Source organism: Sinocyclocheilus rhinocerous, unplaced genomic scaffold (assembly GCF_001515625.1).
Source record: "Sinocyclocheilus rhinocerous isolate Xijiao unplaced genomic scaffold, SAMN03320098_v1.1 scaffold757, whole genome shotgun sequence".
NCBI classification, from domain to species: Eukaryota; Metazoa; Chordata; class Actinopteri; order Cypriniformes; family Cyprinidae; genus Sinocyclocheilus; species Sinocyclocheilus rhinocerous.
The window spans coordinates 175,767-199,163 of record NW_015662957.1 but is presented as its reverse complement, the minus strand read 5'-3'; the positions used below and the strand labels follow the sequence as shown (position 1 = coordinate 199,163).

At 37.7% G+C, this 23,397-nt stretch overlaps 1 protein-coding gene across 1 annotated transcript in view; it reads right to left on the bottom strand.

Moving 5' to 3' along the window:
- Window positions 1-23,397, bottom strand: part of LOC107728621 (nuclear receptor coactivator 3-like) — a 48,657-nt gene that overhangs the window by 14,614 nt on the left and 10,646 nt on the right. Inside the window, exons 2-9 of the mRNA XM_016538872.1 lie at window positions 3,334-3,438; window positions 3,082-3,242; window positions 2,184-2,284; window positions 1,874-2,048; window positions 1,571-1,756; window positions 1,341-1,427; window positions 403-546; window positions 1-148 (exon numbers count right to left, since the gene is read on the bottom strand). Coding sequence (XP_016394358.1) covers window positions 1-148; window positions 403-546; window positions 1,341-1,427; window positions 1,571-1,756; window positions 1,874-2,048; window positions 2,184-2,284; window positions 3,082-3,242; window positions 3,334-3,419 — 1,088 coding nt within the window. The 5' untranslated portion in view covers window positions 3,420-3,438. The remainder of the gene's footprint in view (window positions 149-402; window positions 547-1,340; window positions 1,428-1,570; window positions 1,757-1,873; window positions 2,049-2,183; window positions 2,285-3,081; window positions 3,243-3,333; window positions 3,439-23,397) is intronic.

The window sequence follows — 23,397 nt, the reverse complement described above, 5'->3', positions numbered from 1 at the left end:
CTCCGCAGAAGATGAGTAGAGAGGAAAGTGAGCGGGTCATTGGTGACAGGGTTTCGGCAGAGCTCACTGCGCGTTTGTGCTGTTACTGGAGTGCCATCTGACAAAGAGAACCGATAGGGTGGCGTCTCTGCTCTACCATGAACATATGCTGAAAAGAAGGAGAATACAAACAACATTAATAAAACATGTATTCAATCTGTCAAACCCATTCACACCGCATGCAAAAGCAGCCTATTTTTATTTCTGCCATATTAACAAGTTACAGAATTCACACTTCTATTTTGTCTTTCAACATCATTTGTCAAGTACATGAAGTAATTTACTTCATTTACACAATTAACTAAAGTAAAGATTAAAGCTGAGAAATACTGAAAAGATCCATGCAGGTGTATTACCACATACCTTCATGATAGTGTCTCTTGTAGGACCAGGGTTGACCCTCACTGCGATGCAGGAACATCTGCATACACCTGCGCACTAAATCCTCCCAGCCAGGACGCATGGTGGTGTGCAACAGGCTCTGCTGCTCGATCTCGATCAGTTTACCTGGGGTCAAACATACACACACTCAGATGTGGTACAACACCGAACTCAAATATAATTTGATTATATTATATATAATCATTATATAATGATTAATTTTAATAATTTTTTTCCTCAATCGGTTTCAAAGTTTTGTCTTCTATTTAAACATTTTCAATATTTACTAATTAAATAAATTCAACATTTCTGCTAAATAATGTATATTTATATTAGTGCTGTCAAACGATTAATCGCATCCAAAATAAAAGTTTGTTTACATAATATATGTGTGTACACTGTGTATATTTATTTATGTGTATATATATATATATATATATATATATATATATAAATACACACACATGCATGTATATATTTAAGAAAAATATGTTACATTTATATATTAAATATATTGATATATAATATAAATTATATGAATGTAAATATATAAATGGAATGTAAATATTTTCAAAATATATGCTGTATGTGTGTGCATTTATATATACATAAAAATACACAATATATTTTGTAAACAAAAACGTTTATTTTGGATGCTATTAATCGCGATAAATCGTTTGACAGCACTAATATATATATATATATATATATAGTATGATTCATTACATGTAATGTGGTAATGCATATGTTATATAAAATGTTGTCGTTAATATTTAGAATTCAAGTCATTTTAATTAATATTGTTCAATTATTGTCATGATGAATTTTCATCTTGTCTTCAGAGAGAAAAATCAAAGAAAATCATCAGTTTCATTGATGAGATTAACACTGAGTTAAAATTGCACTGTAATCAATTTTACCTGACAGTTCATGTCTAGTACTGAATCGTTCTGTCCTTTCCACTGCCGTCACTCTCCGTGCTACACAAATCATACAAGACTGCAGATCTGACAGACAGAAAGAAGAAAAACACCCTTAATACTTAGACGACACTTTAATGCTCATTCACAAGCGGCACTATAAAACAACGTATATCGACTTCAATCTGTATAAAAGTACTGAAATTATAAATTCTAAATTTACTACAGACCTTCCCCTTCCTCCATCATTGCTTTAGGCTGTGTGAGAGCGAAACATTGCATGGTCTCATAGCGAGGCCCACCGGTGCCTTCTTCACCTCCAGGACCGCCACGGCCAAACTTCACCAGCATGCGACAGTTAAACGTGTGACTCTTCTGACGGGAGGCATCACCGCCCCATGACACACTGTTGGGACCTTCAAATACATACAAAATGCATGATGCTCATGAACTTAGTCATATCTATATGCTTATGTTTTATTGAACAGATAAAGAGCAACATTTACTTAAAAGATATACACTGACATATATACCATTGTTTTTGGGCAGGTTTTTATGCAGTTCGTCTCGGTCTTCCTCATGCAGTATGTTGTAGATGCTGGTGCTGATCAGCTCCTCCTGTTTATACTGCAGGTACTGAGTCACATTATCTGACACAAACACAATGCTGCCTTCACGACTCACCACAAACAAAAACCCATCCAGAGCCTGACAGAGAGAGAGAGAGAGAGATTCAGAATTATTATTATAAAACACTTTAAATCATAATCGGGAAGAATGCTAGAATGAGAAGTGAGCAAATGAGCTTCTGGTGACCATTGACCTTTAGGTCTCTAATCTTACCTGCAGCAACAGAGGGCCCAGATGGTCCTTGTCGATGACCCCTTGTCCGGTAGAGGACACATCCGCCTTCTGGACATCCTCATCGCCACATGAGCTTTTACCTGTGAAGCGTGTGAATACAGACCATATATTAGAAACATTTTAGAAAAATAAACAGCTGTAAAGAGGTTTTTTTTTGTGCAATACAATTTTTGAAAGGTAGTGTTAATGCATATTTGTCTCACCATATTATAGCAAGGGAACAGCAGAAAAATGGGTCTGCTTATTTTGATATGTAGATTTGTAGGTTTCATTCCCGTAAGACACTATTAACCAATGGAATGTCAAATAAGGAAGAATGAACAACAATGCCTATTCATCGTTTCACCGTGTGAACTCCGGGTTATAGTCCAAATGAAAAAAGGCATGCATAGGCCTGTCTTGCGCAACAAACTTGTGCAGACTACAGTTCTGAATGCAATATATAATTATGAGAAAAATGAACACAGGAGTATAATTGTAGAAAATATACCTCAACTCTGATAATTAAGTTACATTTTTCTTTATGGAAAATGATTTACTGATTTTAGTCAAATTAGATTTGCTAAGTTTTGCTGCTGGATAATCCACTCATTCGCATTCATTTACATCCACAGATGTAGTCATATTTGCACTGCACTAAAAAAATAGATTTTTTAATGTCTAAAACTACATTTTCTATTAGCTAAAACTAGCAAAGGCGTTACAAAATTACAAATGTTCACTCTAGTGAATATTTGCAGTATCACAATATTCCACCTGCCACCAGGTGGCAGCGTTTTTATAAAACCGAGGAAATTCATCCGTTTCCCCACACTGTGGGTTTAGTAAATATTTTCTCAGACTGATATGTAAAAGAGCAGTTCGAGCAGATGTGTACCTTGCTCTTTGATCTGTCGTATCTGGCGCACTGTCTCTTTAAGGATGGCACATTTGTCTGGTTTGACATTGAAGCTGTCGATGTCACTAAGGTTGGCCGAAATCAGTTCGGCCAGCTCCTCGATATACTTGCTCTCCTGTTCCCTCCTGCGCTTATCACATCTGTTGATTAAAAACACGCACACAATTTTAGGAAGGAAGAACATTAAAAGACCTAAAACGCTGCTTGTTATCGCACCCTAAAATGTCTCACCCTTGTCCTGGTGTGTCACATGTGGAGAGTTTGCGCTTTCGGTCCGAGCACAACGGCTCAAGTGAGTTCTCACCCACTCTGCTCATGTTTAAAACATATCAGCAACTAAGAAACATGCAAAGTTTAGATTAGGGGTAGAAAACACACAACCAAAGGCATATTATGATCTCTAAAAGAAAACATGCACTTCTATTCCACCACAAGTGCACTACAAACAAATAATGAGCTGACTTTGGCACTTCTAGACAATGCACTTGAAGGTTTCATATCTTTTCAAACTGTTTTAGTATAAAACTGTAAGTGTGTGTACGTGTCTACGGCTTATTTTTTAAGTGTTCCCATACAGCTGAATGCGTGGAATGTTCCAGGCCTCAGCAGCGGTGCTGCGCGCGTGTGTTTGTGTGACAGTGTGTCTGAGAAGAGACACTGATTATGATGGAGTGAAACGGGGCCCCAGGGGAAATGGATCAACCCTCAGTGTGTTTGTGTGTGTGTGTGTATTTCTGTAGCAGGGACTGTGTCAATTATCTCAATCCATGAAGCCGTACGCTGCACAACATATAAATGAAATGTATAAATGATCTAATTAAAAAGCAGACTAATGAATCTGAATTACTCTAATACAGAATTAAAGACAAACTGGTCACAAAACATTCCCTTCAAAATGTATGTCAGAAATATAGTGATATAATGTCCTTCCTCCACACGTCTCATTATGACACACAATCACACCATTTCTTCCTACTTTTACCGTCATTGCTCCGCCCACTTCACTAACGACAACACTTCCTCCTCTTTGGTGATACTTCTCACTTCTCTGCCTCTCTGTGATCATGTCCTTTTTTGTTATTAGAACTGGCCTTTCTGATATGTCGGTCTTCCTTCCAAGTTATGTATGCAAAGACATAGTGTGGCCCAAAATATTAATCGCCACACTTAAAATGTATGAATGTCATTGCATTAGATACAAAATATCAAACCATTTGGCATTTATTTGAAAGGTGAAGTATGATTTCTGTGCCACTGGTAGGTAGGCCTGCCGCGATAGACGGTGCTGACGGTGATACCGTTGTTAAGCCGCAACACCGGTTACGTCACTTGCCCACCACGGCACCGACCCCCACCGTCGTTTTGATTATTTTATAGTAATAAAAATAATTTAGTTCAGTAAAAGAACAGACACTACAATTAAAGACTGAACGTGGCTGCTCGATGTAGCGTGCCGAACGACATCACAGATCAGATTTCATTTATCCAGTGAGGAGAGTGAGTCGAGCTGACTGACAAGAAGAGTGGGGTGAGACAGACAAGACGATCGCAGTTAGTTTCGAAACGAAATGCAAAAGTAACTGTTTGACAATATTTTGGATTTTGAAAAGCCTGTTGACTTTTGCCGTTTATCTAAGGTGATTTTGGAAGTTTTTTTAAACATTCGTTTCTTATTTAATTGGTTCCACAGTATTTGCTGATTTTTACTTTATTTAAACTTTGTATAATTCATTTATTTTATTTGACATCAAGGTGTATGCCATGCCTCCAAGCTTTCTTATATATTTTGCTAATAAACGTTCTACGTTTCTTATTTATTTAGTTATATATTATACATGTTTCTACTCATTTCCAGTTTTGTATACCTATTAAACTTTATGCAAGTTGTTTGTTATTTTATATTAGGCATAGCCTGCCCTATAGCATGGTGCATTTTTATTTGTTTTGTTAATAAAAGTTCTATGTTTTATATATACGCTAAAGTGAGTTTGACGTTGTATTTTGTTGTTGCATTCAAGCAATTGATGCCTAATTGCCGCTAATTCGAAAGTGAAAGTAAAATGCGCACGGTGCTTTTAAACTATTCAAAAGCGAGGAAAAGAGGGAAAATTCAAACGAACAATTGCTTTACGCCGAATTGCCGCTATTTGAAAGTGAAAGTAAAATGCGCACGCCGCTTTTGCAAGCGATTTAAAAGCGAAGGAAAGCGAGGAAACGAGGAAACGCCCCTGCCCCCACGGTGATACTGGTATTATCTGTGTTGTCACGCATCGATTAACCAGTGGGAAAATTTCCTCACCGTCACAACCCTACTGGTAGGGTTGGATAAAAATATTGATTTTAAAATAGCTTCTTTTGAATAGTCCCAATATTGCCTTCAATATCACACAAGCCAATTCTTAAAATGAATGAATCTTATGAGCTGGCTCTTATTAGTGAATCAAAATACAAATTGCTCGACCAGCGTTGTCCGGTTCTTAAAGTGAATGACTCTCATGAGCCAGTTCTTGCTAGTGAGTGAATAAAAAAATTAAATAAAAAAACAGCCAGGGGTGCATTTCCCATACAACGACGTAACTCGCTGATTAACCACCATAATACGATGCATTGTTGTTGAAACGAACTAGCTAGTTACGACTGTTTCCCGAACATGGTCGCATCTCCGTCCTTTGAACCACATTAGTTCAACAACATAGGGCCATTGTTAATGACGTCACACGCATGGGGTGGAGGAATAACTTCTGCTATTTAACCGATTAGACATCTCTAAGATGCTGCTGTATTGAACATGGCACCTGATGACTATAATTAAAAAAATTTTTGTTCCCTGTCATTTTGCTTTATTTGATGTTTGATTCATCGCGTGTTCCCTCTTACTCATACTCCGGGGTTTCCTTAGGTATTTGTGCACATGCGAACTCTTCAAAAACGGCACTTTTAGAGGACGTGCTAACATACATAGATTAAAATGCATTTATATTTATATTTATATATATAGATTGCACTGCATGCTAGCTTTCTTATTGTGCCCAATAGCATATTTATTTAAGCCCATATCCCTTGCTAACAAGAAACTATGCTTCTAACCACAGGTCGAGAGCTGTAGTTCCAACCACGTAAGTTTGCGACGCTGTTTGCGAATGTTCGTTTGAACTATGGTTTCGGGAAACACCGATCGTTGAACTATGTTGGTAACGACGGAACTTGCGACCATAGTTAGCTAACGATGCTTTTGGGAAACGCACCCCAGATCAGCATAATCTGATTCTTGAAATGAATAACTCTTAGAAGTCAGTTCTTTATAATGAATCAAAAAACAAACAAACAGCTGACCAGTGTAGTCCAATTCCTGTAATTAATGACTCTTACGAGCTGGTTCTTTGACTGAATATTTCAAAATGAGTTACTGGACAAATTAATGAACTAGGAATCAAATCAAATTTAATGAGAATTATATGTGAATCAAAATTGAATCGTCACTAGAGTGCAAGAACGATGACCATTTTTCTCAAATTTTTGCATATCTGTCCCGCCCCAAACCCACAGCACTGGTTGAGTTCAATGTTCAACTTTGGTTGAGTATAGATTTTAGCATTTTGAATGCATTTTTATTTGTGGTGTATTTATTATTTATTACTCAAAGCCTACGGTGACTGCACCTTTTTGTGAAATATATCTAGTTAATGCGTTAAACAACACCTGTGGTTACTCTGCTAGGGCATTAATGTGAACTTGACAGGAAACTACTTCATACATTCACTAGAAATCACCTGAAGTAATAACAAAAATGACTCAGAAATGTCAAGTTAGTTCTGTTTGCATTTGGTTTAATATTTTTATCAATTGACGGCATTGAACAGAATAGATTTTTAACTGTGGCTTCAGCGTCCAGATACTATTAGAGAGTCGCTGTATCAACCCTCTATGCACACCTTCGCAATATAATCACGCATATGCGAGTGATTTACTCGCAATGTAGAGGGTTGTGTATATAAATGCACACATGGCTGTCTTTCCGTCTCCATTCTTTTCATTCTCTCTGGCTTCTGCTGCTGTTATGAGTCTCTGTCACTCTGGTCATAGACCCTCTGCTGTATGCGTGCATGTAAGCAAGTGTGTTTGTTTAGAGCCCTGACCTTGCCCCGTGCCTGACCCCTCCCAGAGTTCAGCGGAAATCTCAGAGCACAGACCATCGGCTTGCAGTCCTTTCCCCTTCCCTCGCTTAACACACACAAGCAAACAGCCTTTTCCTCTCGTATAAAGGAATAGTTCACCGAAATATGAAAATTCTGTAATTTACTCACCCACATGCCACATGCTTAGGGCTGGGTATCGTTCAAAAATTTTCGATATCGATACCGATACCGATACCTTGACTTCGATACCGGTTCCTGAACGATACTTTTTTCGATACCAATTTTATGAAATCAATTTTAACAAGATTACATTATCTAAAAAAAAACTTTGGTTTTATTTTTCAGCTTGTTGATGTTTATACAAAACATCTGCATATGATCGGAACTCCACGCAGCTCCCGCGCTACTCTCCATTGGAAATTAATCTGTCGCTTGTCGTTTGTCGGAGATAGTGAAAAGCCGACTTGAAACGCAGTGGAAACGCCAGTATGATGAGGATAGTTTTAATTTTAGAACATAAACGCACCAGTGTAAATGTAGCCTTACATCTAAGGGGGCTGGGACGCATTCACACTACAGCCTCACGTGTGCGCCACTCTCTGGGTGTGTTCGATTTGACGCGGACCGACTGTGCAGACCGATCAGTGTATTACAGTACCACGAGAGCAGACTGCTCCGTGCGCTTTCGATGTATCGAGGCAATTCGGTCGGTGCCTAAAAAGTATCGAACTCGATACCCAGCCCTACACATGCTAGACTATTCTTCCTCTTCAAAACATGTTTGTTTTTAAAAAAATATTTTGTACCATTATTTACTTTTAATATTCTTTTATCATTTGTGTCCAACCATTTAAAGCATGTGTAAGCAACATCCTCACATTTCAAAGTTCATGAAGACATCGTAAAAGTAATCTATATGTATTGAGCTCTTCTTCAAAATTGATACAATTGCTTATAACAAACTTTGTTTCATTTAGGATTTAATTAGCATAAACACTGATCAATGCACATAGCGCATCAAATAAGGTAAAGAGAAGCACAAACAAGCTTGCGTGACACCACAAGAGCCAGTGAGGTTTGTCCTCACATGTCAGGCAAACACATTTGAGCTTCCGTTTACCATATCAGAGTCTTATGGATTACTTTTGGATGTCTTTATGTACTTTCTGAAGCATGAAAATGTTTCATAGACTTTAAATGAATGGACAAATATTTGAGAGAGAATGTTAAGAATACATTCATTTTTGTTCCAAAGATGAATGAAAGTCATACAGGGTTGGAACAACATACGGGTAAATGATGACAATCTCTATTTTTAAGGGTGAACTATTCCTTTAAGGAAAACACACACAGTTTGCTCTTGGTCACCAAAAAACTTTATGTATGAGCTCATCATTCCTGAGTCCGACTGAGAGACATTACACAACTGTGCCCATACTGCACTGCCTGTGCTGACACGTACAGCTGTCTATCACAAAACTATAACACACCTGAAAAATGCTGCAGAACCGACTGCATCTTCTCTACTTTTACATCTCTTTCACCCTTTCTATCTCCTTAAGGTCAAGGCACCATTCAGATCTAAAGTCACATCTTTAAAGAGACAGTTCACCCAAAATTGAAAATTCTGTCTTCATACATTTACCTTTTTGTCATTCCAAATGTTTTTCCTTCATGGAACAAAGATATTTTAAATGTATATTAGGGCTGTCATATTCAGGGTGCTTTTTTGTCATTTTATCACAAAAGTGGCCAATGGCTTGCATATTCTAATCTTTTAAAGACATTTAATTGCTTTATATGGAAGAGAGACCAAAATTTAACTTATGCAACGACGTGCCATATTTAAGCAACAATAAGGGGTTGTGCTTATCCGCTGCATTCACAATATACACTAAGCTGACCAATACTCGTATCGTCAAATCTCTGTGACGATACATCGTCGTATCGATATTTTGAACACAGCACTATGACCAATCCACATCCAGGACTGAAATATTCATTTTATAATTGAATATGCATGTACGCAAATGAGATTTGACATTTGGATGTTCCTCAAATAAACTATCACAGGACTTCAGAAAATTAGAATATAGTGAATGAGTCACATGGAGCTTTTTTGTGATACTTTTATGGCGTTTTTATTTAATTTTGAAGCTCAACTGCCCCAGTCCCTATTTGTTTCTATTATATTAAATGTAGAGGTAATTTACAGGTCATGCTGGCTTGGAATGACATTCGTACTGAAAAAAAAAAACAGTCCTAAGCTAGTTTTCTGGCCCAAATTGGTCTGTTTGCTGGTTTAAGATGTTTTTTGGGCCACATTTCTTCAGTTAAATGCCCATTAGGACCAGTAAACCAACTTGGGCTAGTTTAGCAGGGGTTTTTTTTGGCAGGAATGAGAAAGTAAATGAGAGAAATTCTCATTTTAACTGTTCCTTTAATACTCCATTCAAAGTGTACAGTTCTACCCTCATCAATACTCTTGAGTGCACCTGGCTGCAACAAAACCAGACGCCACATCAACATTCTGCTCAAGAGAGCATAAAAGAGCCAGGGTGAGCGTGAATGCGAATGTGAGGAGATGAACGCAACGAGTGAAAGCAAAATACTGAGAGAGGAAAAGAGCAAGAGTGAGAAAACTTCAGTCCAAGGATGAGCACTTCACATACGCCTTTAATTAAGCAGGAGATGTGGAGCCCACGGTAGAATCAAGGATACAAGCAAGAGTGAAACTTCAGCCTGTATGTTGCTCTAATGTTTCCGATCTAACGGTCAAGATAGCAGGTGGGTTTTAAGGTCATTACAACTCCATTCTACAGTGATGCAATTCCACTTCTTTCAGAAGTTCAAAAGGTGAACAGTGAACACTGAACATCTGACAAAAACACACAAAAGCACCGCTCATTATTGCCGAGCTATTGCAAAGACTTCTTACAGAATGCACCAGATGAGCATCTCCAAGCGAAGATCCACTTCCAGTCTTTCTGAGAATAATGGCTATTTTAATGGGAAAGTTATCGAGAATATTTCCGAATCAGGAAGCAGCGAAAGCAGGCATCCTGTTTGCGCCTTCCCACACACACCAAGTTCTGCATCACCACTTCCTCTTCCTGGAAAAAGCCTGCTGGCTCTTTGTAATCATATTTACATATTCAACCTCATGGGTTGAACCGGTTCTTCTGTTCTCTCTTCGAAGCTAATCTGTCTGTCTGTCTCTTTTCTGTGGGGACTTTATCTTTCACCACCACCCATTATCTCTCTCTCTCTCTCTCGCTCACTTAAAAACTTATTTTCTCTAACTTTATTTCAGAAAATTATGTTAAAGGAGCCTTATTCTACAACTCTGTAGAAGTTTTTATACTTAATAACTCTATAAAATCCAATTGATTTGATTAATCAGAGATGATTTAGCACATTTTGCTGTCAGCCATCTAGGATTACTTACATGCTGAATAAATGCTAGCATTTAATTCACATATAAATATGCATTTGAACTGAACTTCCCAACTCTACCACCATTTCCGCAACTTAAGATTCAAATCAGATGTGATATTAAACTGTCACGAGACAGGAGCATATTAAATGCACTGCATTATTCACAATGATTTAAACATTCAGTACATCGCCCCGTCGTAACTAATAAGTGGATTACTATAAGCACAATCTTTGTTTGCTATTCAGTTGTAAAATTCCGTTTATAAAATGCAGCACCAGTGAATTCAATGGCTTTTTGTAAACACAAACGTATGTGTTTTATGGATACTAATACACTGGCTGGAAGGGAAAGAATAATTTATTAATGAAAATTAAAGAGATGAAAAGAATAGAGATTTACTGACTGCAAATTCTACAGATATAGGCTATACAAAACCACAACCACCCTCCCCAATTGCTGCTGCCTCCTCGGCCTGTTTCCCTGACGACCAGTAGGGTAACGTCTTAATATCCCATCATGCCTTGACCCCATACAGAGAGAACCTGCATTATTGATGGGGCTGCCTCCTGTCGCCACATACACACAACACACAGTCCACCCCAACACCTTCTTCATACATATATCAGCAGTCAAATTCAATGGGCCGTTCAAAACTATCACACCGAGTTAAAGGGAGAAATACATTATTGAAAAGAAACAGACTTATAATTACGTCAGCGGCACCTGCGACTACCAGTCCTCCATGTGCAATAAAAGGGCTATCAAGCCATTTAACAAATCACACTTCAATCATGCATTAAGATTAAAGATGTTATTAGCTTATATTCTATACCTCATAACAACTCCATTTGGCATTATACATAAAACTGAAGGTGTTTTAAAACAAACTGCCAATTACAGTGAAGGAAACGCAAGACATAAGCCATGCACTGACTGTCAAAGGACACCAGACATTATACAATACACATTTTCTCTCATTGAATACTCAGTTATACTGGGAAATGTGTCACATTAAAGAAGTAAAATAGGCTGGTCAGTGCTCTTTTCATGTGCAATCACTTTAAATGCTCTTTCATGTTCACACGCTTAAAAAAAAAAAAAACGTGTACAAAAAAATTTCAGTTCACTTTACATTCATACTATACTTTTTTGTGTGAGAACAAGTATTATTTAATTATACTTATTATTATTATTATTATTAGTAGTAGTAGTAGTAATAATAACAATAACAATAATAATAACGTGTATTTTAATATTTTTATTACTATTAAGAAAATAATAATTATAATTATAATAACAATAATAACATTATTATTATTATTACTATTATTAATAGCATGTATTTTAATATTTATTACTATTAAGAAAATAATAATAATAATAATAACATTATTATTATTATGATCATCCATTACATGATTACATTACATAACATTGCCGTATTTTAGCCAATTACACATTTACCGAACCAGTTCACGTTGCATTCATAGTGTACCTGGAGTTGGAGTGGACTTTACTTTTTTGTCTACTTCAGTTTGAATTCAATTGAAGTTTCCTATATCATATTTCATAACAGGTTATTTTGTAATTTTACAACAACATGTATTATTATTATTATTATTATGCAGTCATTTTTGACCTACTTCAGTTTTACTTGCATCTGATCAAATATTTGACATAATAAAAATAATAACACATTATTATTATTATTATTATTATTATTTGCATGAATGCTGTTAACTGGAACTTTTTTGTGAGGGAGACAAGTACCACATATGACTGCAAATGTATCTGCCCAGTCATGCTTTCATTGAGAATAGGGTGCATACAGTCACAATGGTAACGCACATCAGACAGTGACAGTACGTAAACTGTATATATGAATGCAATACATCTTTACAAACAGATGAATGAAGCGTAAAGGAAGGGAAGAGATGTAGGAATGTATGAAGAGAGACATGAAGAATGACTCTAAAGCAGGAGCCATTCAGACCCAAAATAGTCACCCCATTCTGGCAGAGCCTGAAATAAAGCATGAAATCTGAGCTCAGTGAAACACTCACTAAATAACAAACACATACACAACAAAACCTCCACAGACAATACGGCACGCACACACGCTCTGCCTTTTCAAAACGAGGATGAAAACACTGTGGAAATGAACTGTGGCAATATCTATTCAGACACGCTGCAAGAGGAGGATGAGGTGGCACAAGTTCCTGGCCGCCGCTCTCTTTCTCTGCAATAGACGCCGCATGACCACTCTGGACGGCTCCATTCTGCAGCAGAGACGAGCGAGACAGCAAGTGCAAGAGATGAGCCGAGGTAGAACAAAAAGAGAAGGAGGGAGGGAGTGAGAAAGAAAAAGAAAACCGCACAAGAACAAGGGACAGAGAGTGGTTATGATTGGAGGAGGAGGAGGAGGGCGAGAAAAACCAAGAGAGAGAACAATAGCGACCAGCCCAGACACGCAGACATGTTCCAAGCATGTGTGTACATGTGCAGACATCCAAAAGCTTTTCACAGCAACACTCGCTGCATTATCTGAGCTCAAGCGAACTGACACACAATTCACTTCACCAAACCTGGACGCACTCACTGTCCAGAGCTGAAAAAAAAAATGGGCAAAAGATATCTGAGGTCTGATGTAGTAGGCGATGAAATCGTCAAGTAAAGAAGATCACAATCAAAGCATACTGCGTGAGCACACTCAAAAGGGCTTTTAATTGAAGTTTCTTTCCACTAAACCATTTCCAACAAATTATTTTAATTTGTGTACCAATATAGATGTAGAGGGGAGTGGCCATAGCTGTGTGTTAAGGTGCACAATTTCATTCCATACTGGGATTAAACATTATGTTAAATACTGTGATTTTAAAGGGTTAGTTCACCCAAAACTGAAAATTCTGTCGTTAATTACTCTCAGTACCCGTAAGACCTTCGTTCATTTTCAGAACACAAATTAAGATATTTTTGATAAAATCTGAGAGCTCTCTGACCCTCTGTAGACAGCAATGCAACTGCAATGTTCTCAGGTCCAGAAACGGTAAAATAGTCCATGTGACATCAGTGGTTCAACAGTAACTTTACGAAGCTACGAGAATACTTTTTGTGCGCAAAGAAAACAATAATAACATAATTTATTCAGCAATTCTTCTCCCCGAGTTACCGTCTTCCGCCATTTTGGAGAGTGCCCCAGAACGTAATCAACGTTGTTTGCATTCAGCATGCGCGCGCTGTCTTCTGAACGTAAACAACACTGATTATGTTGATTACGTTCTGGGGTACTCTCCAAAATGGCAGAAGATGGTAACTCGGGGAGAAGAACTGTATTGGCATTATAACTAGAATAAATTTCTTTCTTTCTTTCTTTCTTTCTTTCTTTATATAGCACTATATAAATACAACTCAGCTGCCCAAAGTGCTTTACAAGGTAAACAGAGAAAATAACACATCAACATGATAATAGTAAATAGCGTAAAAAAAATAATACAATCCTAAAGCAACACCCATTTTAAAATGCCATAGAGAGTAAATTAATTTTTAATTTGGATCTAAAAATAGCCAGAGTCGGTGCCGTTCTAATAGCTAGTGGCAACTTATTCCACAGATTTGGACCGCTCACTGCAAACGCACGATCACCCTTGAGCCTAGATTTCTGGGCACTGTTAAGAGTGCCAGATCACTGGATCTAAGTGATCTAGAGGGAACATGTCTTACGAGGAGATCTGCAAGATAAGGTGGAGTGCGCTTATTAATAGACTTAAATACCATGACCAGAATTTTGAACTCAATTTTGTATTTTACAGGTATCCAATTCAACGAAACAAGGATGGGAGTGATATGTTCATATTTTCGTGTCCGGGTCAGGAGTCTTATTATTAATAAGGAGACTTATTAATACCGCAGTAAAGTGAGTTGCAATAGGCTACGTTCACACTGTCAGTTTTTGGGATTGACAACCGCATTTTCTTTACAGGTGTGAGTCTCGAAATGTCCCGTTCACACAGCAGCTTACAGTTGTGTTTAGAATACTGTCTGTATGAACGTGCAACGGGAGTCAAGCCCGTATTCCTTACCAGTAACCATAGTGACAGTGACCAAAGTAAAATCCAAGATGGCGATGTCCATAAAACTGAAAGTCTTATCACTTTCTGACATGACAAGAGTCCAATCGAGCCGCGAGTTCTTTCGTCAAATCTTCATCAACCAACAGCAGCTTTTAAATTTGGGTGGAGAGCGGAGCATTTGAATCGAGCGCAGAACACAAAACTGACGGGAGCGGCTCCGATGGAAAACTGATGGGATCTAAAACGTTCAGATGACACGCAGCTCATTTCTCCATCACTGTAAGTTACCGAAAACACACATGAAAACACGTAACACACGGTAGACGCGCGTTTGTGCGGCAGAGCGGCTCGCTCTCGCACTGTATGACGTGACAGACTAGTTGTCCAGTCCGGTTCCTTCACACAGCGCGTGTGTCCCGAGAATGTGGTTGTGAGTCCTGAAAATTTACAGGTGTGAGTTCGGTTACAGAATGCGGTTGTCACACCCGTAAATAACCGAACTGTGTGTGAACGTAACCGTATTAAGGACTCAAATACAGGACTGACAACCGTATTCTGCTGCTGTGTGAATGTGGCCATAGTCTAGGCGGGAAAATATCAGCGCATGAATGATTTTATGAGTATCTGAAAAATGTAAAAATGGCTTAACTTTTGCGATTTGACGAAGATAAAAGCAGCAAGACCGAACTACAGGACTAATTTGTTTATCCATTTTAAGCTCATTGTCAATTTGGATGCCCAGATTTTTGACACACAATCTCATATTTGTTTTTTTAGTTCCGTTTTAAGGACTGCCGTAGCAGATGCTGAACCAAACAGAATGATTTCCGTCTTGGATTCATTAAGATGCAGAAAATTTGAGGACATCCACTTCGTGAGATCTTGAAGACAGGATGTCAGGGTTTCTAAAGCCTTTGCATTTCCTTTTTTAATTTGCAAATTTGCTTAAACAATGTCTAAATAGCTTTTTGGATTTTTGTTAAAATTATTCAACAGTCTGTCCACAAAATAATGTCAGCAGAAAAGTTATTGCATTTTGATTACAAGATTACAAAAAACATTTTTTACATTTGATTACAATAACTTCTGAAAATGCCAATTATAACAGAATTTTCATTTTTGGGTGAACTAACCCTTTAACTGTCATATGATAATTATCAATAAAGTAATATGCTAAATAAACATTCAACATGTTATATTTCTGCTGTGTAGATAAAACAGGGAAAAAGGCATATAATAACCTTGTGTGCAAAATTCATTTAAAAAATTCATACAAATACTGAATAGCCCACTTTTCATAATCTAATCAATTCCTGATGGACAAAAATAAAAATCTAATTCTATTCTACTTTTTTCTTGTTGAATATACTACTACTACAACTACTACATTATTGTTGATATTATTATTGTTATTGTTAATATAATTAAATTTATATTATATTATAATCAGACATTTGGAGTCAGTAAGACTTTTTAAAAATAAATTAATATTTTAATTAAAGGACACTTTAAATTCATCAAAAGTGACAGTAAAGACATTTATAATGTTAAAAAGTTTTAAAAATAAATGTTGTTCTATTTTTAAAATAAATGTTTCTATTCAATGAGTCCTGAAAAATGCATCACTGTTTCCACAAATATTAGACAGCACAACTGCTTTTAACATTGGTGATGATGTTTCTCGAGCATCAATTTAACATATTGGAAAGATTTCTGAAGGATCATGTGACACTGAAGACCGGGGTAATGATGCTGAAAATTAAGTTTTCCATCACAGGATTAAATTACATGTTAAAATATATTAACATAGAAAAGAGTTACTTTAAATTGTGTGTGTGTGTGTGTGTGTGTGTTATATATATATATACCACACCACATTACAAGCCTCGTGTGTTTAGACAATAAGCAGTAAATTACAGACTGATCAGAACACATGAAGCACACTACACAGTTATATTTATTGAATTAAATCACAGCCTTTTGAGGTTTAATACCACCATATCACACCAGGCCATATCGCAATTTCGATTTTAATCCGATTAATTGTGCAGCCCTAGTGTGTATGCGGTGTTGCTTATGGGTGCGCCACAGGCCCACTTTGAGATTCATAACAATAAATCTGTTAATCCAACTGTGTTACTGTAACAGACCACCAAATAATAAGTCATTCCTGCTGTGCAAAACCAACACATACACACATTACACGTCTTTAAGTACTAGATTAGGGAGGAGAAGCAGCGTTTGCCTTCCCTCTCATTCAAGAAACTGGCACACGCAACCCCATACCAACAATACAGAGCAAAAACTGCCGAGTTCAGGAAAAATGCAACAAACGCTGGCAGAATCACCTCCGCAGGAAAGAGAGAGAGAGCAAAAACAATTAAGCATGGGGTAAAAAAAATGTATTTGAACACAAAGTCCATACTATGCAAATTCATTCATTAATCTATGACAGAGAGGCTTTCAGCAGCCTGACGGGAGGAAAAAGCATGGAAGGAAAGGAAAAGACTGCAAAAGTGAGGGAGAAAAGGGGAACGGGGTGGAAGGGTAACGTGCCTGGTCATCCAGCCTCGGTTTTACCCAGTGAGCTAATGCAGCATCGACTCTTTCAAACACATAAAAACACAGCACTCTGAGGGCAAATGGAAAAAGCAGAGGGTGGGCCTCATTTTCCTCATAAAAAAGCACTTTTAAAGAGCACAGCTCCACTCTGGAAAACAACCACAGACTTTTGAACCCAGAAGGAAGGGAGAAAAGAGAGAGAAAGAAACTTGTGCAGCCTAAAACATTTCTCTCTTTTTTTTCCAGAAGTGTTTTTTTTTTTTCTTGAACTCGTGTTGACTGCTCTGTGCCGTTGAACAACTTATTCATTCCAGACTGTGACTATGTCGATTCCTTTTTCCAGCCTCCGCTCTTTCTCCCTCCCTCTCCCTCTCTCTCCGAGTAAACAGAGGAAGAGCGTAGGCTCTTCCAAACATTCCAAACTGGTTCTGGGCGTTCTTGCGCAGCTCCGGCAGGGTCAAAAGTTTACAGTGGTTTTAATTTCACCTTTCCTCAGCCAATAGCAGCACAGCAACTGAACTCCGACCTCTACAAAAGGATTCTACTGGCAGGAGGATGGCTGCTCTCTTTCGCTCTCCCGTCTCCCCCTGCACTCTTTCTTTTACTACTCCATTTCTTTCTCGTCGCTTGGATTTGTTTTGAAACTGGTAGAATGTGGGATTTCAAACAATGTTAAAGCAAGACGAATCAGCAGAGCTACAGCAAAGGTTTTAGTGCTCAAGAGAAAGTAATGTTTTAAACCTGAATTTGCTGAACTTGAAAACTACTTTACAAGTATTTTCTTTGTGGCATTTATACAGAACACATTACAAACTTGTCTAGAAGAATCTAATAAAAATGAACCAAGATCTATCCATATGTTGAAAGAATAATCATTTCAAAATCAGAATTCATCTTTTTTAATATTATTTATTATTAAAAAAAAGTCTCATTCTCAAATGAACAACATGCTAAAAGTAAAAAAAAAAAAAAATTAACATACAGCCTAACCATGTATAAATAAAAAGGCTTCAGAATCTTTAAAAGGGATGAAAAAGTGCTTACTATACTTTTGGTTGATGTCAATGTAAAATGAAAACCCTGAAGCAAATCAGGACTGGCCTAAAACAGGCCTTGTCTGTGTCTTTCTCTCTCATAAACAGCTGGTTCTCTCGGACGACAAACCCAACGCTTTTTTCTCCTCCATCATCCTAATTCACAAATCAAATTATGCAGTTTTCATAGTAAAGGGAGCTAAGAGCCCCATGCTGACCTCAGCCTGTGACCCCTTCTGTTCTCCAGGTTCTCTTTCCTCTCCTTCACCACATGCTGCCCCAACACGGGCTAAACGCCAGCTCGACATAGGCTAACACTATTAAAAGCGTATTTAAATGACTTATGAGCGCCGAGACAACAGAGAGGTCGAACAGGCCGAGCACCCAGGGAGCACGAGAGAAAGGCCGAAGGCTGGGGAACGCTCCAAAGTGCATCCAATATTGCAGATAAAAATCAACTAATCGAGTTTGAACTGCCAATACATTCGATGAAGCCCTGTCCGGTTTTAAGGGTTTCTCTGAATATTTCAAGGTTACACTCTTAGTCACTATTTGGCAGAAAACCGTTGGCTGACTGGCAAGTCACAGTTATTTCATGAAAACGAATTGAGCTTCAAACAATGGAAGGTCTGGAGTCAGTCAAACAGTAACAGCTAGGGATGTAACGATTAACTGCGAGCCGGTTGAAAATCGATTTAAATACGTGACGATTCAAATCGGTTGAGATGCTAAACAAATCGCGATTCTTTTATTTGTGTTATTTATTTGATTTGGGGCTTGTTTTAAAATTTCAATTTAGTTTTGTTATTTACATTTACATTAAATTTTGTCATTTAGCAGACAATTTTATCCAAAGCGACTTACAAATGAGAACAACAGAAGCAATCAAAACCAACAAAAGAGCAATGATATGCAAGTGCTATATTAGTATATTATTATAGTGTTATATTTCAATTTCACAAAGGAATGTGCAGCATTTTGTCGAAGCAATAATAAAAGGACAAATTTTATTTATAATTTGTCCTAAATCTAATATTGTTAAAAAAAAACGTGAATCGAATCGTGAAATCAAAACCGTGAATCGAATCGATTCGTGACTTGAGTGAATCGTTACATCCCTAGTAACTGCTAGACGAAACATTTGATTGGGACATCACCTTTTTTCATTTACAATGTCAAAGGAGAAGGAAAACAGTAATTAAATGTGTCGCTCTCAAAAAGAGAGGTGCGTGATGGAAAACTTACTGCAAAATGGTGCTAGCAAGTCTTTTACACAGCCATCAAACGTCAACCAAGTCAACATATCAGTGCAAAAACCACAGTTATGCTGTGCCCTTCCTCACCTGAATTAAAACAAAACCAAACCTAGAAATAAACCTAGAAACTTCCTGTAACAGCGTATTCTACATCTAGAACTGCTTTCGGCGCTCTACAGAGCAGAATGAGCAGGGTTAAAGGCCAGTTGCTTTTGTTGGCTTGTTGTTTTCATAAAGATAACCTCTGACCTGCTCTGGGGTCAGCAGTGTGCTCTTGCCACTACTGATGGTGTCTGACTGGGTGCTGAGTGAGAGATCGGTCACTACGCACTGATCCTGAACACTGTTTGGTCAGATGCTGATTGGAGACAAGCTCAGGTGATGAGTCAAACTGTCAGGAAGCATTGTGACACTTTCCTTAGGCAAAAAAGACACATCGGCCTTTTAACATGCTCCAATTTCTAAGCATCTGACAGAACTAATAAATCATTGTGGATCAATTTACTCTATAAGGCAGATATTGGTACATTTCAATCAATCCAAGTGATTTTTACATCAAAATCCTGTTAAAGGGATAATTCAATGAAAAAAGAAAATTCTGTCATCATTTATTCACCCTTATGTTGTTACAAACCTGTATGACTGAGTTACTATGAAACAAAAAGGAGGTTATTTGATAAATGTTTTGTTTTTGTAAAATATTTTGTCCATAAAATGAGAGTGAATGGGGCCCAACGTTGTTTGGACCCCAACATACTTCAAAATATCTTCATTTGTGTTCTGCAGAAGAAAAAAAAGTTAATTTTTAGGTGAATTCTCCCATAGTTATATTAGTAGAGCAACACTAAGTCCAGAAACATGAATGCAAAATGTGTAGCATTTCCAATGCATCAAAAGTTGTCGATGAGAGACATTTTTTTTACGATTTATTTTTGGCATTTTCGCCTTTATTATGATAGGCCAGATCAGAACTGACGTTTTTAGTTTACGTTTTTGTCATTTTGTTCTGTGCTTTTGCAATTTTTTTATTTCTAGTTAGCTTTCATTTATTTCTATTTCAGTTTAGGTTTTAAGTAGTTTTGGTACGTCAAATTAAACTTTCAGTTCGTTTCAGTTTATTTCAGTTTAATTTCAATTAGCGAAAACAAATTTTAAGTTTTATTTAACAATAACAACATTGTCTCAAAGCTGATTGTGTTGACTGATTGTGTTGAAGTTAGCAATTCAACAACAACAAAAATCTGTTGGCTTTTTTTTACATTGAAATCTTGGTTTCAAAATCATTGTGATGGCACACTGGTCAACGGCTTTCGTTTCTTTCCCATGCTCTCCCCAAACATCTGTTCTGGCTAGTGCTGGGTGGTATGACCAAAAATTGATATCACGGTATTTTTCTAAATTATACCGCAGCTGTTCCCTCATCACATTGCAACAGTGAAAAGGGACCCCTTTCAAACAGTGTCACGTTCCGAACGTTGTTTAAGCGACATACACCGGTATTGCGGTATTTTAAAAATTCAAATCATAACAAAAATAAACACCGGTATTCGGTATGAACCATTATACCGCCCAGCACTAGTTCTGGCTCTATGTAAGTTTGGTAAGCAGGGACAAAAAGAGTGGATTGCTTTAGCGCAGCAACAAATACACATATGCAGCCATCCAATGTAATTATGTGAGTCAATTCCACTCACTTAACTATAGGGGGCTGCAAAGTTGCACACCCAAAAATGAAAATTCTGTCATTAATTACCCTCATGTCGTTCAAAACCCATTAAAGGGTAAGTTCACCCAAAAATGAAAATTAGCCCATAAATAACTCACCCTCAAGGCATCCTAGGTGTATATGACTTTCTTCTTTCAAACGAATCCAGTCGGAGTTATATTAAAAATTGTCCTGGCTATAAAAAAAGTCCATATTCAAAACGTAATAATCACTTTAATGTAGCTTGCGCTCACTGTTGTACACGGAAGCAGTTCAGGAAGGATGACATATGAAGTCGGCTTTGTGCATGCGCCGCTCAGAAGTGACGAATCAAAACAAAACAACAGTCAATAATTAGAAGTACAAAACGAGGATTTGTAAAGAAGAATTTCGGAGGATTTCGATATAAGCCAAGAGGAGACTGGTTTTCCTTTGCTAAAGTAAGGAAACTTTGCTTCCTTTGCTCCTGTTAACAAACATTGGTTTTCACGAGACTCACCGGCACATGCGCAACGCCGAAACTCATATGTCATCCGCCCGGAGCTGCTTCCGTCTTACAAAAACGCATCGATTCGCTACAGGAGGCATTTGTTCACCCCCCGGAGCTGTGTGAGACACTTTTTTTTATGGATGGGCGCTTTTTATTTCACTTCTTTTGGACTGAAGCACTGCAACACCCACTAACTACAATGAAGCAGCTTGGAAAGATCAAAGACAATTTTTTATATAACTCCGACTGGACTCGTCTGAAAGAAGAAAGTCATATACACCTAGGATGCCTTGAGGGTGAGTTATTTTTGGGCTAATTTTCATTTTTGGGTGAACTAACCCTTTAAGACCTTCGTTCATCTTCGGAACACAAATTAAGATATTTTTAATGAAATCCGATTAAATCCTTTCTGATCCTACATAGAGAGCAATGCAACTGGCACATTCAAGGCCCAGAAAGGTAGTGATTGCACAAAGCTACAAGAATACTTTTTGTGCGCAAAGAAAACAAAAATATCTTTATTCAACAATTTCTTCTCTTCCGAGTCAGTCTTCGTCGCACTTTCAAGAGAGTACCACGACGCATGCGTGTGCTGCTGCTGACGCAGGAGCCGGCATTCTGACGTAGAACCCCGGTGCGTTGTGCCTTGTTTACACGGAGGAGAAGAAATCGTTGAATAAAGTCATTACTTTTGTTTTCTTTGCACACAAAAAGTATTCTAGTAGCTTCACAAAATTACGGTTGAACCACTGATGTTGCATGGACTATTTTAATGATGTCCTTACTCCCTTTCTGGGCCTTGAACGTGGTAGTTGTGTTGCTGTCTATGCAGGATCAGTAACCTTTTGGATAGAGATGCACCGATCGATCGGCCAGGGATCGGAATCGGCCGATTTTCCTCATGATCGGCCCGGATCGGTGATCGGCCGGTCAGTCTCACTTCTTTACGATTTCGAGCAGATCCATTTAGTTACCAGCGGCACAGGCAATAACGTCAGCCGCGCATTCTCGCTCTCTTCTCTCCGACGACCACTTCTCTCTCACACACACACACACAACTCCGGTTAAATAGTGCTTGTATTGCGCATTATTTTAGTCATTCCCGCAGGTTTCGCATTTATACCAAACACACGCGCACCACCACTGATCTATATTAGTGGAGCGCACAAGCCGCGCTCAGTCTCAAACAGCTTGTGAGCCACAAATACCAAAATGAGTGGCTAACTGCGCTAAAACGTTCAAATACATAAAACAATTGTCAAAATGCCCGTCTTGGCGAGTATCCAGTTAAACACAGTCAGTTTTGGAACGTTAAATAGTTAAGAAAGAGAAACACATGTTGTGTAACAGTATTGTGTAACAGTCCAATATTCCTGCTGCTGTCTGTCATGTTAATCAAAGAACAAAAGACAAAGAAAATCACTTTCTGCTCTTGAGTGAATACGTTTTATAACTTTAATGGTAAGCATTAATCTGTATTTAATTTTTACAATGAAGACTACAGAAATTAAAGTAATCAAATGTAAAATAACAAATCCAGTGTTATTTTACATTTAATTACTTTAATTTCTGTAGTCTTCATTGTAAAAATTAAATACAGATT